The sequence below is a fragment of the Hippocampus guttulatus genome, chromosome 15, assembly GCF_054856545.1.
Source record: "Hippocampus guttulatus isolate MCC_2025c chromosome 15, RoL_Hgut_1.0, whole genome shotgun sequence".
Taxonomy (NCBI): domain Eukaryota; kingdom Metazoa; phylum Chordata; class Actinopteri; order Syngnathiformes; family Syngnathidae; genus Hippocampus; species Hippocampus guttulatus.
In genome coordinates, this window is record NC_141275.1 from 14,971,870 (window position 1) to 14,989,221 (window position 17,352).

At 45.9% G+C, this 17,352-nt stretch overlaps 2 protein-coding genes and 1 long non-coding RNA gene across 4 annotated transcripts in view; 2 read left to right on the plus strand and 1 right to left on the minus strand.

Moving 5' to 3' along the window:
• Positions 1 to 202: 202 nt before the first annotated feature.
• Positions 203 to 6,056, plus strand: rars1 (arginyl-tRNA synthetase 1). Its single transcript, XM_086131884.1, has 15 exons — positions 203 to 358; positions 1,185 to 1,319; positions 1,649 to 1,837; positions 1,938 to 2,046; positions 2,190 to 2,290; positions 2,367 to 2,488; positions 2,675 to 2,795; positions 2,882 to 3,011; positions 3,367 to 3,471; positions 3,786 to 3,964; positions 4,050 to 4,159; positions 4,602 to 4,707; positions 4,801 to 4,973; positions 5,041 to 5,288; positions 5,849 to 6,056. The coding sequence occupies exons 1-15, from the start codon at positions 311 to 313 to the stop codon at positions 5,956 to 5,958; spliced, it is 1,986 nt and encodes a 661-aa protein (XP_085988010.1). The 5' UTR covers positions 203 to 310; the 3' UTR covers positions 5,959 to 6,056.
• A 412-nt stretch (positions 6,057 to 6,468) lies between these two features.
• LOC147194137 (uncharacterized) lies at positions 6,469 to 9,375 on the plus strand. The gene is made up of 4 exons (XR_015103094.1): positions 6,469 to 6,882; positions 7,801 to 7,916; positions 8,052 to 8,160; positions 8,257 to 9,375. It is a non-coding gene; the product is annotated as an uncharacterized LOC147194137 (long non-coding RNA).
• Positions 9,376 to 12,222: 2,847 nt separating this feature from the next.
• The window catches only part of LOC147194138 (rho GTPase-activating protein 7), a 28,039-nt gene continuing 22,909 nt past the window's right edge, over positions 12,223 to 17,352 (minus strand). For both annotated transcript variants that reach the window (XM_086131509.1, XM_086131510.1), the window contains exons 10-17: positions 16,579 to 16,741; positions 16,253 to 16,451; positions 15,267 to 15,480; positions 14,635 to 14,749; positions 14,353 to 14,544; positions 13,981 to 14,210; positions 12,987 to 13,160; positions 12,223 to 12,708 (exon numbers count right to left, since the gene is read on the minus strand). In XM_086131509.1, coding sequence (XP_085987635.1) covers positions 12,600 to 12,708; positions 12,987 to 13,160; positions 13,981 to 14,210; positions 14,353 to 14,544; positions 14,635 to 14,749; positions 15,267 to 15,480; positions 16,253 to 16,451; positions 16,579 to 16,741 — 1,396 coding nt within the window. In that variant the 3' untranslated portion in view covers positions 12,223 to 12,599. The remainder of the gene's footprint in view (positions 12,709 to 12,986; positions 13,161 to 13,980; positions 14,211 to 14,352; positions 14,545 to 14,634; positions 14,750 to 15,266; positions 15,481 to 16,252; positions 16,452 to 16,578; positions 16,742 to 17,352) is intronic.

Below are 17,352 nucleotides of genomic sequence, written 5' to 3' on the forward strand. Positions count from 1 at the left end.
TGGGGTCTGGTTGTTGTCTTTTCAGTGCACCAAGCTGTGAATTTTAATAACTTACTTTTCAGTACATACTGTGTGCGCGCGCGCGTGTGTATGGCGTGCTTTGCCCTTATGAGTGCAATTCTTGTCTTTTGCAGCAGGTGGCGACAAACGAATAAGTCTGCTTTCCACACAATGAAGAAGAATCTCCCCCACCTTCCCGGAAGTGAAACGGAAAAAGATGTCAACTGCTTCCTCTTGGCTTGTTTCATCAGCCACGCGACAACGCTCCGGTCCCACTTCCTAAATTCCGCCGCTCACCCGGTGCTTCGTAATGGACGGAGACCGTGTGAACGAATACGCGACGAGGTTCCTGAAGCAGGTGAACCCCGTCGGACGGCGGTTAGCCAAGTTGAAGCTAAACCCGGCGCTACGTGTCACGCAACGACGGCCAGTGAGCTCGAGGCAGAGCAGACAGAAACAAACAAGCATATTCCTCTAATATTAACACGTAGACGGGATTTGTGTGGGTGACAATATTTGGTATCGGATTTTAGAGTTCTGAAATTCGGCGTTAATTTAAAAGAAAGAAACCGCTAATTGTTTGCGAAAACAAGTGCAACCTGGTTATGTTCGGCACTACGTCGCGTCGTATGTTTTCATTTTCCGACGGCCCTTTCGCGACTTTGTTCATTGTTTCTCAACTTTTAGTTGGTACTTTGAAAGTTGCTGCTTCGCCGAATTACCCACACATACATGTTGTACATACTTGGGGTTGAAAGTTGTTCTGTTATTAGTGTAACTAGAGCTGCAATCGGGCATGCTTCTTAAATGACTCCTTCATTAAACGAAGTCTTGTTGGGCTCGTTTTCTAAAGCCAAACACATTTGGTGCCATCTAGCTGTTAAAATTATAAATGACAAATTTAGGACTTGTACTTGTTTCTGCAAGACCTTTCTTTATTATGAGCATCAAGTATTACGGTTTGAGAACGGTTACTTTTCAGGGCCTTTTTAAGAACCTACACGCCAGCTTAACGCTGTTTTTAATTGTTTGAATGTGTACTTTTGGTTTCAATCTGATGCACTTTTACTCTCAATAAAACTGATTATGTGATTTATGATCATGTGACGTTGCGGAAGCCCCCTTAATCATATGCATTTATGGTGTTCCTACTATGACTAAGCGGTTGTAATTCTTTGTTCCAGGAGTCCGAGATCCAAAGTCTCTCTGCAGAGCTGGAAGGCTTGAAGAACCCGCAGAAGTCGAGTCCGTCTTGTCGTCTGGATGAGCTGCGAGAGGAGAACAGCAGGCTGCAATATCGCCTCAACATCCTCAAAAGGGTGAGGCGGCAGGACAGGCCGCATTTTGCCTCGCAAAATCGGGATTTGGAACCTTAGTCACATTTGATGTTTAAAATACAACACGTGTCAAATATTTAGTAAGGATGTTAACGTTTACGAATGAAACACCAGTTGAAGTTACTTTGTGCAATTTGTGTTCAATAAAATGATAAGTACATGTTCATTTGTTGCCATTTATTTACAAAAGTTAACAAGATATTTAGATTGAAGTAAAGTATCTTGTATCATATATTTTAATATATTTGAACTCGATAAGTCGACACACAAAAATTAAACATTCACAAGGCTCTCGCTGCGCATGTCCTCAGAGTCTGCAAGACGAGCCCCCCCACTGCGGGACCGCCATGATGAACATCAACCGACGGCTGCAGGAGATTTTTGGCCGGGCCATCCGGGCCTCCTGTCCAGAGCTGGACAGCCCGCCGCTCTCCGTCACGCCCAACCAGCAGGCCAAGTTTGGAGACTACCAGTGCAACAGCGCCATGGCCATGGCACAGGTAGATCGAAATGACCCCCTGCCCCACATTCAGTGGTCAGTTTTGGCATCCAGTGCTAGATTAGCCTGCAAGACTCCCTCTCTTTTTTTTCTGCTGGCAGTTGCTGAAAGCAAAAGGCTTGAAAGTCAACCCGAGGGAGATCGCAGAGAAGATCATTCGGAACATTCCGGAAAACGAACTCATCCAGAAGACGGAAATCGCAGGACCAGGTATGAAACCACCCCCCACCCCTTTTTTTTTTTTTTTTTTTTTTTTTGTATCGCCCTGAATTTCCGTCTCAAGTTGCAAAGGGTCCATCGCAGGGCACATGCAGACAAACAAGTTGAATGCGCGCCGCATCTTACTTGTGCAGGCTTCATCAACATCCACCTGAAGCGATCGTTTGTGTCCAGGCTGCTGAGCAACCTGCTGGTCAACGGCGTGCAGCCGCCCCCGCTCGCCTCCAAGAAGAGGGTAAGACGCGCGACCACCGTCGCTCCGGCAAACCATCCAAAAATTGCCCCCGCGTATACGTTTGCGGGTTGCTCAGGTGGTGGTGGACTTCTCTTCGCCAAACATTGCCAAAGAGATGCACGTGGGCCACCTGCGCTCCACCATCATCGGCGAGAGCATGTGTCGTCTCTTCGAGTTCCTCGGCTACGACGTGCTCAGGTGACGGCCGGACTCGTTTTCAAAGTGTATTTTTCCGATAGCGAAAGCCCAATCTCGTCACTTCGAAGAAATCTGACGAGACTCCCGACGCGGTCGGCATCGAAAGTGTGCGGCGCTTTTCCCGGGGGCTTCGGCGCGTTAGCGTCGCGCATCCTTCGCTTGACGATTTGTGACTTTGGTGTTCAGGCTGAACCACGTGGGCGACTGGGGCACGCAGTTCGGCATGCTCATCGCGCACCTGCAGGATAAATTCCCAAACTACCTGGCGGTGTCGCCCCCCATCGGGGACCTGCAGGCCTTCTACAAAGTCAGTCCTCTCGAGCTCCCGTGAAAGCGGAAAGCGATTGATCTCGGCGGCGGCCGCTGAAGCGTTTTTGCCGTCTGCTCCTCCAGGAGTCCAAGAAGCGCTTTGACGAGGAGGACGACTTCAAGAAGCGAGCGTACCGCTGCGTGGTCCGCCTGCAGAGTAAAGAGCCAGACTTCATCAAAGCCTGGAATCTCATCTGCGACGTCTCCAGGAAAGGTGGCGCTTGAATTTTGTCGAACCAATGCCCGATTCGTTCGCTTTGTTTTTCTAATCATGGCAATTAGAAAGCGGCATGAAACGAGTCGCTCGTTTTTTGCGGTTGACGGTTGGACTCGGTGACGGGCGGCTTTCAACTGTTAAAACGAGGCATCGTTCTAGTTAAAACTTGAGACCATCGATAGCAGCACGGTGCGCTAGCGGTTAGCACGTCCGCATCGCAGGTCCAAAATGCCCGGGGTTCAAATCCAGCCTCCCTGTTCGGCTCTTCCGGCGTTTGTGTGGGTTGTCTATTCATTCATCGGAGACCGTCAATCGTCCAGAAGTGTGAACGGGCGTCGGCGTTGCTTTTCAGAGTTCCAGAAGGTTTACGACTGCCTTGACGTGCACATCATCGAGCGGGGGGAGTCCTTCTACCAGGACTTGATGACGGAGGTGGTGAAGGAGTTTGATGACAAAGGTGACGACGACGTTTTTGTTTTTGTTTTCCGTTTGGGCCAAATTCCCAGCCTCGGAATTTGGCCCCAAATGGCAGACTTCTCCCCCTTGAGACTTTTGTGAGACGTCTGAAATGGTGAAAATGATTCAAAGCACTGAAATCCACCTTTTCACTTGGGTGGGTGACTTCTCGGGGAATTGCAGCACAAGACGTTCTCGCCGATGTTTCCAGTGGTGTGAGATGGCCACTAGGGAGCAATGTTGCCATATTATTTTCTCTCATCATCTTTTCCACATTTTCCACTCTCCTTTTTGTCTTTCCGAACCCGGCGCCAGGCCTGACGGAGATGGACGAGGGCCGCAAGATCGTGTTCGCCCCCGGTCAGCCCATCCCGCTCACCGTCGTCAAGTCGGACGGCGGCTACACGTACGACACGTCGGACCTCGCCGCCCTGCGCCAGCGCATTTTTGACGAAAAGGCCGACATCATCATCTACGTGACGGACAGCGGCCAGGTGAAATGATGGCCGCAGTCGAAAATGTCGCGTTTATGAGGACATAAAAATAACAATCCAATCTGCTGTATTATTTGTACTTCAGGGCCCCCACTTCCAGTTGGTGTTCGCTGCCGCCAAGATGATCGGATGGTACGACCCCCGGGTGACCAGGGTGGAGCACGCTGGATTTGGAGTGGTGCTCGGCGAGGACAAGTATGACCGCAAGCTTTTGTCTATGGGAGTGGATTATAGATGTTGGACCAAAAAAAAAAAAAAAAAAAAAGCCGCACCGCTAACTTGAGTGATACCAGAACAAGGATATTGACGTTCTTGTCGAAATTTGTCGAGAGTTTGGTTGCAGCAGGCACAGTACATCAGCTGTAATGGCCAATTAGGAGTTTGCTTCCACATTATTTGGAGCCAAAATGCTGCTCAATGTCAACAGGCTAAAGAGGAGCGTCATTAAAAGCCAAGGTCCCGTCGACTTTGAGTGCTTTGTCGTTCACGACGATCGGCGATTACGAGGTGGACAACTGCACACGCCATCGACCGTATTCGACTGTCCCGCTGCCGTTTGTCTGGCCGTCGGGCATCCGGACGGGACAACTCGCGGCGAGATTACCCTGAAAAGCTAAGCTGTAGCGCTCGCCCTCAGGAAGAAGTTTAAGACTCGCTCCGGAGACACCGTGAGGCTGATGGACCTGCTGGACGAGGGACTGAAGAGATCCATGGACAAACTCAGGGAGAAAGAGCGAGACAAGGTGAGAAAGGTTTCATTCCCACCCACATTTTGTTTTGTCATCCATCCGCATCGGCTTCCAATGACTTTTGCCCCCCCCCCCCCCCCCTTCCAGGTTCTAACGCCGGAGGAACTGACGAAAGCTCAGCGCTCGGTGGCGTTCGGCTGCATCAAGTACGCCGACCTGTCGCACAACCGCATCAACGACTACGTCTTCTCCTTCGACAAGATGCTGGACGACCGCGGCAACACGGCCGCGTATCTCCTCTACGCTTTGACGCGCATCCGGTAGGCGCCCGCGCAGTCCGCCCGATTCCGGCCACCTTTGCGTACCCTCAACGTCGCCCCCCCGCAGGTCCATCGCGCGGCTGGCCAACGTGGACGAGGCCACCCTGAGGAAGGCGGCCCAGAGTGTCGAGGTGCTCCTGGACCACGACAAGGAGTGGAAGCTGGGCAAGTGCATCCTGCGCTTCCCCGAAATCCTGCAGAAGATTCTGGACGACCTGCTGCTGCACCCGCTCTGCGATTACCTCTATGAGCTGGCCACCACCTTCACCGAGTTCTACGACAGCTGCTACTGCGTGGAGAAGGACCGACACACGGGTAACGAGCCGCCGCCGCGGCGCACTAGCCACGTGATCCCCCGAGTGGTGTGTTCCCGCCAAGGGGGACAACTTTGCCGAGTCGCTAACTGACCCATTGGCAAGTTAAAACCGCACCAGTTGACAACTGTGTGCAAAGAGTGCGACTACCGAAGCACTAGAAAATCGATTCGTATGTCACGAGTAGTACCAGTAGCGTGCGGTTGTCAACCAGTGCACAGTTTAGCCTCACTCGTCACGCAGTTGCCCCCCTTGCGTGCAGTCTTGCCTTCCGCGCAAACTTGCCTGTAAATGTCGGTTCATCCTCACCAGAGGGTTGCCACTTCAGGCTTTGAGCTATTTAATGATGCTAATTCCTTATTAGCACCGTGGGGCTAATGTACTTGGAACCCTCCCGTGGGATTGTTTTATTAGGGCCTGCTGCGAAGCCCGCCCCCCCCCCCCAGCCAAAAGAGTCTTTAGTTTTTGTCTGACAAGCGCTTTGGCTTTTTGTTGCCGCAAACGTGCCTGAAAATGGAATAAGATTCCAAAAAAATAAATACATCCATTTCTCCCCCGCAGGTGAGGTTGTGAAGGTGAACATGTGGCGTATGCTGCTGTGCGAAGCCACGGCGGCCATCATGGCCAAAGGCTTCAACATCCTGGGCATCGACCCCGTGCAGAGGATGTGATGGCAATGTATGCACTTTTCCACCACTCTAAATGATCATGAACTCATCATCATGTCCATAGATTTCTTTTTTAATTAAAAAGCTGACATGGAACAATCTGCACATGGTCAATTGATTTTAATATTCATTTTTTTCGGCATTTGATTTTGTTCAGAGGTGAATTTCAATGCACCGATTATAACCGTCTTATGTAAAACATTCAGAAAATGGTTAAGATAGTTTGATTATATTCAGAAATGTAATGGGCATAAACAGCGATGGGTAGTCTGTAAAGGTTGAAAAACATTAGCTTTGGATATCATTTAAAAAAATAGCACAATAGGTTACATTAGCAATTTAATGTCAACAATTAAATGTGGTTGTTATGGATTAGGCCAGTGTTTCTCAAATAGTGGGGCGCGCCCCCCTGGGGGGACGCGAGGCTCCGAAGATCGTTACCTTAAGAACAAATTTGGGGGCTCTATACTGTAGTGGAGTCGTTATTTTTCAGTTTACTTCTACTCCTTGCATTTTTACACAAATATAAGTACAAAAAAAGTCGTTACTTTAATTTGGGGTTGTGTTCATTCCAGTTAATCACCAATCCGCATAAATCACGCTAATCATGATTTTGACCGTGGTTGGACACTAAGCACAAACATTGTACATAACTTTCCGACACGATTGGTTTTGTGCGCGATGCGTTTTCTGTGCGCGTGAGGCAACTCACCAAATGAATGACACCTCGCCACGTGCGCTCAAGCTGCTGCAGACGTGCCGCTTTGCCGGTGGGGTGTCTGTTTCCCAAAAGACGACCGGCGACGAGGAGCTTCGTTGCCAGAAAAGCCCGCCAACCATCGTGCGGCCTTGGTCATACTTCGAGTCAGTTCGAGTGCACTCCAAATAGCGAACCCCAGTGCCACCAGATGCAAGATGCATATCGAGGTAAGCTGAAAGTTAATTCTCAAGCGGTGTCGAGGGCGAGAGACTGAGACTTGAGCCAAGCCAAGCCAACCTCAGTATAATTTGTCGCTCTATCGCTAATACTTCGTAATGTACTCGCGTTATCTAATAGTACATGAGTTCTCCGCGGTGCGTTCTGGGCAGGTGCCTCTCAACATTAGTTTGTCTTACAACTGGATGCTAACATGCTAAAGTTAGCACACGTGGCAAGGATGTCAACAGTTTTAGGGAAAACAAGTTGCACCGAGATGATGCCATAGCATAGGCAGCTTGATTAAAAATGAAAGTTGTGGAAGGAAACACTGGAAAGCTACGCTTACCTGATGGATTCTCAGATGCTAATATTAGCATCCGTCACATTTTTTTGGGAGTGACAATTTGCTGACATCCTAATCTTAAAATAGCACACTGCAAATGTGGATGGGATGAAAACTTTCATCTCAGCTGTCTCGTTAGCAGGCAGCTGTTAGCGTAGCCACAGAATATAAATATTAACCTTTATGTAGCATGACATTTTTGGAGTGACGCGTTCGAGGTTATTTGTGGCCAAAACCTGACCGAGAGGCTAAAAAGTACAAAATGGAGCATGTTTGTCAACTATTTTTTTTTTTGGTGATGAATGTGTCAGGCTTCGAGTGAATTGGGTTAGTTCGTTTTTATTGGTCTGTGTTTTTTGGGGGGAGCTACCCACTGTGTCACATCAAGCTGTGCTGTGCTCCACATGAGAGGGGCAGAAAAAGAAAATTCTTGTGAGCTTGAAATCGGCCCGCAGGCAAGAATTGTTAGTCCTATTGCTCATGATGTGCAGAGATGACGTCCTTTCCTCAAAAGCATTTCTCCACAGCCACGCTTGTCCTTCGCCATGAAAAAGTATTTTTATCGACTTGATTTATTTTCCAGTGTTGTGGTGCTTGGCGTGGAGAGATTAAAACGGCTCATCTGGGATGAAATGGAGATATATTACAAATGGATGCAAATGAGGAGAGCGAGCGCCTGTCGACAGGCCGACGCCAGAGGTGACTTGTTTTGATACGCCGTGCGACTGACACCTTTATTAAACTTGTTTTCTCCTTCAAAACACTTGTTTGCTCTCCTGAATTGCAGTTTCCTCTTTTAAAGATTTTCTTGAAGGCAGTCCTTTTTTCGGACAGGTAGATGTTGTCCCTGACCTTCCTGTGTGGAGTTCGCATGTTCTCCCCGTGCCAGCGTGGGTTTTCTCCTGGGACTCAACTTTGCTCCCCTGTTCCAAAAACGGAAAAGGTAGGTCAATGGAACACTCACAATTGTCCCGATGTGTGAGTTTGAGCGTGGATCATTGTTTGTCCATGTTGTCCACTGTGACTTGCCGGCAACCAGTTGTGGATGTACGAGGACAGCTGCGATCGATTCGAGCACGCCCGTGATCTTCGTGAGGAGATGCCCCTCCGCTAATGGATGGATGTTCTTTTGTACTTATGCAATGTTCCTACTTTCATGACATTTTCCCTTTAAATTTATCGACGTATTGAGCAACCCTGCTACACATGGTCGTTTTATTCGGCGAAAAACGCCTTACAATACATAGTCGTTTTTTTGTGTTAAAAACGCCTTACTATACCTGGTCGTCTTTGTTTATTTTTGATTTTTTGTCAAGAAACGCCTGACTATACATTGTCGTTTTTTTTCCGGCTAGAAACGCCTGACTATACATTGCGTTATTAGCCCCGAAAAACGGCCATGTAAAGTAAGGCTTTTTGAGCTCCAAAAAACGACCATGTATACTAAGGCGTTTTTAGCCGAAAAAAACGACCATGTATAGTCAAGCATTTTTAGCCAAAAAAAACGACCATGTATATTCCACACTGGGGAAATTTACAGCCTCCAGCAGCAAGAATGTAGGCAGAAAGAAGAAAGAACAAACAAACACCGTTCAATTAAGTGCAATATTTAATTATTATTAATATTATTGTTGCTATTTTTATTCAGCAGCCTGACAGCAGTCGGTAGGAACGAGCGGCGGTATCTCTCCTTCTTGCAGCGCGGGTGTAACAGTTATAGTAAGGCGTTTTTAGCCAAAAAAACGACCATGTATAGAAAGGCGTATTTAGCCGAAAAAAACCCGACAATTCATAGCAAGGCGTTTTTTGCCGAAAAAAATGACCATGTATGGTCAGGCGTTTTTAACACAAAAAAAACCGACCCTGTATAGTAAAGCGTTTTTAGCCGAAAAAAGCGACCATGTAGAGTAAGGCATTTTTAGCCGAAAAAAAACCAACCATGTATAGTAAGGCGTTTTTTGCCGAAAAAAACGACCATGTATAGAAAGGTGTTTTTAGCCCAAAAAAATGACCATGTATAGAAAGGCGTATTTAGCCGAAAAACCCCCGACAATGCACAGCAAGGCGTTTTTTGCCGAAAAAAATGACCATGTATAGTCAGGCGTTTTTAACACAAAAAAAACGACATAGTATAGTAAGGCGTTTTTAGCCCAAAAAAACGACCATGTATAGTAAGGCGTTTTTAGCCGAAAAAACGACCATGTATAGAAAGGCGTTTTTAGCCTGAAAAAAAACGACATAGTATAGTAAGGCGTTTTTAGCCCGAAAAAAACGACATAGTATATATAGTAAGGCGTTTTTAGCCCGAAAAAAATGCCATAGTATATATAGTAAGGCGTTTTTAGCCCGAAAAAAATGACATAGTATATAGTAAGGCGTTTTTGGCCCGAAAAAAAACGACATAGTATAGTAAGGCGTTTTTAGCTAAAAAAAAAAACGACCATATATAGTAAGGCGTTTTTCGCCGGAAAAAAACGACCATGTATAGAAAGGTGTTTTTAGCCCAAAAAAACGACCATGTATAGTAAAGTATAGTTTTTTCGGCCAAAAACGCCTTACTATACATGGTCGTTTTTTTTCGGCCAAAAACGCCTTACTATATACTATGTCGTATTTTTTTGGGCTGAAAACGCCGTACTATACTATGTCGTTTTTTTTGGGCTGAAAACGCCTTACTATACATGGTCGTTTTTTTTCAGGCTAAAAACGCCTTACTACTATACTATGTCGTTTTTTTCGGGCTGAAAACGCCTTACTATACTATGTCGTTTTTATTTTTATTTTTTGCTAAAAACGCCTTACTATACTATGTCGTTTTTTTGGGCAAAAAACGCCTTACTATACATGGTCGTTTTTTTGGGCTAAAAACACCTTACTATACATGGTCGTTTTTTTCGGCCAAAAACACCTTACTATACATGGTTGTTTTTTTCGGCCTAAAAACGCCTTACTATACATGGTCGGGGTTTTTTTTAGCTAAAAACGCCTTACTATACATGGTCGTTTTTTTTCGGCTAAAAACGCCTTACTATACATGGTCGTTTTTTTCGTCCAAAAAAGCCTTACTATACATGGTCGTTTTTTTCGGCCAAAAACACCTTACTATACATGGTTGTTTTTTTCGGCCTAAAAACGCCTTACTATACATGGTCGTTTTTTAAGGGCCAAAAACGCCTTACTATACTATTTCGTTTTTTTCGGCCTTAAAACGCCTTACTATATGTCATGTTTTTGGGAAAAAAACGCCTTACTGTACTGTCGTTTTTTTCGGGCTAAAAACGCCTTACTATACTATGTCGTTTTTTTGGGCAAAAAACGCCTTACTATACATGGTCGTTTTTTTGGGCTAAAAACGCCTTACTATACATGGTCGTTTTTTTCGGGCTAAAAACGCCTTACTATACATGGTTGTTTTTTTTCGGCTAAAAACACCTTACTATACATGGTCGTTTTTTTCGGCCAAAAACACCTTACTATACATGGTTGTTTTTTTCGGCCTAAAAACACCTTACTATACATGGTCGGTTTTTTTTTTAGCTAAAAACGCCTTACTATACTATGTTGTTTTTTTCGGCCTAAAAACGCCTATGTCGTTTTTTAAGGGCCAAAAACGCCTTACTATACTATGTCGTTTTTTTCGGCCTAAAAACGCCTTACTATACGATGTTTTTTTTTTAGCTAAAAACGCCTTACTATACATGGTCGTTTTTTTTCGGCTAAAAACGCCTTACTATACATGGTCGTTTTTTTCGGCCAAAAACACCTTACTATACATGGTTGTTTTTTTCGGCCTAAAAACGCCTTACTATACATGGTCGTTTTTTTTTTTTGCTAAAAACGCCTTACTATACTATGTTGTTTTTTTCGGCCTAAAAACGCCTTACTATACTATGTCGTTTTTTAAGGGCCAAAAACGCCTTACTATACTATGTCGTTTTTTTCGGCCTAAAAACGCCTTACTATACGATGTTTTTTTTTTAGCTAAAAACGCCTTACTATACTATGTCGTTTTTTTCGGGCTAAAAACGCCTTACTATACTATGTTGTTTTTTTCGGCCTAAAAACGCCTTACTATACATGGTCGTTTTTTTTTTAGCTAAAAACGCCTTACTATACTATGTTGTTTTTTTCGGCCTAAAAACGCCTTACTATACATGGTCGTTTTTTTTTTTAGCTAAAAACGCCTTACTATATACTATGTCGTTTTTTTCGGGCTAAAAACGCCTTACTATACTGTTGTTTTTTTCGGCCTAAAAACGCCTTACTATACTATGTCGTTTTTTAAGGGCCAAAAACGCCTTACTATACATGGTTGTTTTTTTTTAGGTAGAAACGCCTTACTATGCTTGCACATGCGCGATCGGGTGGATGATGGGAGGTTCGTCGCTTCAAAAGTTGATCTTCGGTCAAATATGTAGCAAGCTGACCCAAGTAATAAGTAACCACTGTAGCTTGTGTACGAGCGTGGGTTTTTTCTCCCTCTCTCCCTCCCCTGTGGTTTCTTTCTGACCTTCGGGTTGAGTGAACGCTGGCGCGTTTTGGCTGCCGCTGCTCAACCCGTATTGTTTTGTGTTTTTTGTTATTGTAAAGTGTCCTTGGGTGTCTTGAAAGGCGCTTATAAATAAAATGTATTATTATTATTATTATTATTACTATACATGGTCGTTTTTTTCGGGGTAAAAACGCCTTACTATACATGGTCGTTTTTTTGGGCTAAAAACGCCTTACTATACATGGTGGGTTTTTTTGGGCTAAAAACGCCTTACTATACATGGTCATTTTTTTCGTCCAAAAAAGCCTTACTATACATGGTCGTTTTTTTCGGCGAAAAACACCTAACAATACATGGTCGTTTCTTTGTGTTAAAAACGCCTTACTATACATGGTCGTTTTTTTTTTTGGGCGGCGAAAAACGCCTTACTATACATGGTCTTTTTATTCGGCTAAAAACGCCTTAGTATACATGGTTTTCCCTTGAACAGAAAAAAAAAGACAAAGCAAGCTCTTAGAGAAAAACAAATCTCTTTAATCAGATGCGTGGCTCTGATCACTTTCACACAACCTCACTCCAAGGCTTAAATATATGTTTACTTTGTTAGTTCCCTTAAATAATGACGCGCATTTGATTCATGCCACGAGGAGCGCCAATCCACATCTCCTCGATGGCTTGCGTTTGTTACGGTCAGTCCCCTAACTCGACACGGGCGAGGCAACATCGTTTGTCTTTCACGCATTCCCGTTTGGTCTTCCCTTTGTCCGTGAAACACGTCGCAGGTTGGCCAAGACGAGCGCGACATTTTTGAAGAGTTAAAAAAAAAAAAAAAAAAAAAAAAAAAGGGCGAAAAATCGAAACTCTTCCAACCCGCTGTCCGGCAAGCGTCGTCACATGGTGTTCTCCTTGTGCTGCCCTTGGAAGGATGCTTTGAGGGCCAGCAGAGCGGCAACCATGCGATGTCCGCTCACTTTGCTGTGCCACGCCAGAGAGCGCCCCCTACAGGATAACACATGAAACGTGTCAGTGAGGAGATTCCTTTCAAACCTGCTACAAGTCAGTGCGTTTGATCTGCAATCTCGTTTTTCGGTGTCTGAATTGACAATGCAAGAGTTACTGTGTGTGGGGTAACTTAAGACAACTTGGGCAAGCGAAGCACCCATGCAACCATTCGGTCTTGTCTTTGAACGCGGAAGCATCTCACTTTCTACGTGGCTACGATGCGCAGAAGAACTTCATGTGAGTGTGGCGCGAGAAAGGGGATCTCGAGTGCGTACCTGGTGTCGGTGCGGCACACGTGCGTGAGGCGGGTCTTGCTGGCGGCGGTGGGCTCCAGCAGGTAGAGGCAAGCGTGCGTGTGCACTCGGACGCCCTCCGGTGGCACCTGAGGGTGCTGCGTGGACACAGACGACACGAAGAGCGGGCCGCAAGACGCCTCCGACTGCCATGTCCTGCAAATGACATCGTTTTTGACCTCACTACATTCAAAAATGAATGCGCAGATAATGTCCAATATTTGTAACGTTGGAAATGAAAGTGTATAGGCTCCACTGTAATGTATTTAAACACAGTATGTCTAAAGTAATATGTTTGTATCATAAACATGTCACCGTTTTTGTTCTTCTCAGCCAACTCGGGAGTTCAAAGTAGGGTTTCAAACTAGGATGAGGGGTTTCAAATTAGTGTTCGGGTTCTCGAATTCGGGATAGGGTTTCAAAGAACAGTTCGGGTTTTACAGTCTGGTTTCAAATTAGGTTAGGGACTTGAGATCGAATCGGCCTTTTCCTAGAAACACTTCATTCTTCCTCAGCGATCTAAAATAATCTCTCCCTTTTGTCATTTTGTCGAGAGAAAACAATCCCATAGAATTGAGTGCTCGTTCTTCTAAGTTGACTTCACATTCACGAGTGGCATCAGCAAACTCAAACGTGTTTTGGGCTTTTCTGCTCTTAACGTGTCTGCCGAAACGACTGACGTGCCGTGTCAATGCAACTGGATGTTTCCCTTCTGTGTGTTTCGATGCCTCATGTGGGGAAAAAGAAAAAAACAACAACAAAAAAAAAAACCAACGTGTCTGCCTGACTCAGAGGTAAGGCCGAGTTCACTTGCGCGCCGACAAAAACCACGAGCGGATGACAAAGGCAAACAGACACGCTGTCAAATCTCATCTGACTCCAGGCTGGAATGAAATATTCATCAGCCTCATTCGCGCAAATAAATAGATAAATAAATAAGTACGCTCCCTCCCTCAGACTTTCTTCTTTTTCCAACCTGAGCAGAAGATCTTCTCGCGGCAGGCTGGAGGCCAGGCCGGCGTCGTGACCCTGGCGGAGGTATCGACAGACGTGGGCGCACTCGCCGAGTCTCTGAATGACGGCGCCCAGCCCTGCGCCGCCTCCGCACGGCCGCTCTTCCTCGAGGAGCCGGCGCAGCAAAACCTCCTGGCTGGCTTCCACCTCCACCGAGACGCGCCACGTCCACAGCGGGCATCCCGACCACGTCTGCCGACACAAAAACACATTTTTGAACTAAAAAAAGCATTGCCTCTATAAAGTATCTTAAAGTGTACAAATGACACAAACGGTGATCCCAAAACACTTCCAAGTTGTTAGCGCTAGCCAGCTAGCTCTCTGTCTCGCTGACCTTCTTGACAGCTAGCGACACGTGTTCAGGAGCGGGACGAGTCTCCCAGCCTCGACTCTTGTCGCCGGCTTCCTTGATGAGGAGTTGCGTACTCTGCCGGAGCTTCCGCATGGTCTCCTCCAGCTCTTCCTCGCTCGCCTCGTCAGTCGGAGCGGCAGAGCTCAGATTCAGAGCCGGCCAAAAGTCCGGAATCTACACGAGAAGAAAATTGCAATTCACGAGGAATGTTCCAGAGAGCCCCGTGAGGCCTTTGCGCACGTGGAGCAGGTCGGCGGCGGCCACCTGGAAAAGTCTCTGTGCTTCGCTGATCATTTCGGCCAGGCCCTGCGTGGCGGCCAGGTTCTCGCTCAGGTCACGCTGGTCCGGGCGGCCCAGGCTGTACTTCCTGTGACTCGATCTGGAGTAACGACACGATGGGAAAATAGTCAGGGAAGCACATTTTCTTCTCTCTTCACTAAATTTTACTTTACTCAGGTCAAATTTAATGTTTGTTCGGCATAAAATTGAGATTTTATTCTCATAAAAAAAATCATCAAAATTCCAGCTTTGCAATTTTGACATGAGGGCCTCCCAGTCTCTTGTATTAGGTTTAATTGTAAAGTTCCAACTAGATTCATGTAAAATAATGACTGGAAAAACCTCTTACATACTCCACGTTTAATACTCACCAAATATTGACCGTGACAACTTTTATGAAATGATGACTATTATTGAATTAATATCCTGATCCTGAAGTGAAGGCTTTTTCTTCATTTACTCTACCACGATTCTAATACTATTCCGGTGTGGACTCCTATTCCCTGGAATGACGTTTAACTTCCATGATAATCTTTTGCAAACTTCTTATATTAAATACAGCAACAAAACAAAACATTTGATTGGACAACAACAACAACATATGTCTCCCAGGTGACCTGTTGGCGGCGGCGTCCCTCTTGAGGGCGTTGAGGTGGAAGAGCGACGGCGCGAGGCACACGGCGATGTTGGTGGGCGTCATGTGATTGTCGTCCACGCAGGCCACCACGTCGCGGAGGAAGAAGAGCAACGTCCGCAGCGCCTCACGGTTCTCGTCCGGCAGCAGCAAGATGGCCGCCTGGGCTGCCAGCAGCTGTTGATCTTTGGGGAAATCTGCAGACACCGGCCCACGCCTCACATTTACACTTCATCCTTTTACGGCCTCCATGTATGCGGTTCAATAAAGGTTTTACCGCGACACGTGTACGACTTCTCCAAGGTCATATTCAAGCTTTTTCAAAAATCAATTTTTCTTCTCCTTATAGCACTTGAAACCTTGGCAAAAACTTACTGCTAAACATTGGAATTGTGTATGTATGTGTGTGCGTGTGTGTGTGTGTAGATAGAGAGATACGAGACAAATAGCTAGCTAGCTAGCTAGATACAGAGACAGATAGCTAGCTAGCTAGACAGGCAGACAGCTAGCTGGCTAGCTAGCTAGACAGAGACGAATAGCGAGCTAATTGGCTAGCTACTTAGAAAGACCGATGGCTAGATAAACGGTAGATATAAACACTAGTGCACAGTGGTCGTAAGAACTTGACAAAATGTCCTGATGGTAAGAATAAAGCTCCACTGTGGCTTTTTTTTTTTTTAAATGGCAACTTTTTTAGGTGAAATTTAGTTTGGGCCTACAGCCGTCATACAATAATATTAAAGAACAGGAATGGCATAGGTATTTTCAATTGGCTGGCAACCGATTCAGGGTGTCCCCCGCCTACTGCCCGAAGACAGCTGGGATAGGCTCCAGCACCCCCGCGACCCTAGTGAGGATCAAGCGGTTCGGAAAATGGATGGATGGATGGATAGTTTGATTTTCTGCTGGTAAATTTCCATTCTTGTTACAAAAATGCAATACAAAATAACGAGGTGAAATGATGCTGACATTGGTAGATGTGTAGGAAGGACTCGCAGAGCTTGAAGGTAAAGATGGGCTCGGGCAGGTCCCGGAAGTACTGCTTGACCAAGTCGGCCACGTCGAAAGCCGACTGCCCGTTATAGGAGACGGCGTCGGGGTCGGACTCCAGCATCTCACGCAAGTACTGGATCCGAGACTTCAAGCCCGACTTCCGAAATAGACCCACCTGAAATCACGCACAAAGCTTATTGAGACTTGATGGCTTGCCAGACAGACCGAAGCGCCTCCTCTGCCCGGAGATGGCGCTTACTAGCGTCCAACATGTAAAACGGGATTTTTGAAGTAAGAGTCACCTGGTCCAAACATTGTGTCCTGAGGTAAACAAGCGCTTTGAGGATGGCCGGAGGGAGAGACTCTCCTGTCTGCTGCACGTTGATGAGCAGAGGAACTCCGAAAACCCGCCTGGCCTTGGCAGGCGACGCCTTGGCCTTCCGCACCATCGTCTTGGGAACGCTCCTTTGTTGTAATAAAACAAAACAACTTAGAACAAACACAATGCTACAATTTGGTTTGTATAGAACTATTTTGTGCCCTAAAATGATAACTTCATTCAGAAGAATTCTACTTTTTTTTTTTTCAGTGGTACGATTCTACTCTCATGGAAACTACAAATTTGCTGCTCCTTCCATTCAGACTTTCTGCACCAAAAATCCTGACAACATTCACACACAGTTATGACTTTTTCGGATAATATTGCAACTTTCTTTGTGTAAAGCTCTAATGTTGTGTCCAAAAACCCTGACTGACTCATACAACTTTGATCTTTTCTGATAACTGTACGATTTCACTTTCATAGAAGGACCAACAATTTGGACGCCAAATTCCGACTTTAGTCATGTAAAAATTCAAGATTTTTTTCATACTCCTAAAAATGATGATTTTTTTCAATCACCATCCCAGCGTTGTCGTGCCTTTGTGGCCTTGCTCGTCCTCCGGAAGGCTTATCCTGAAAACTGCCGTTGATCTGATTTTTTTATTTTTCAAATTTATTTTGGAGCCCATGAAACAGCTTGGGCAGTCGCACAGGAAACTGTCTCAATCCTCTGCATGGCCCAATGTGTTTCCTT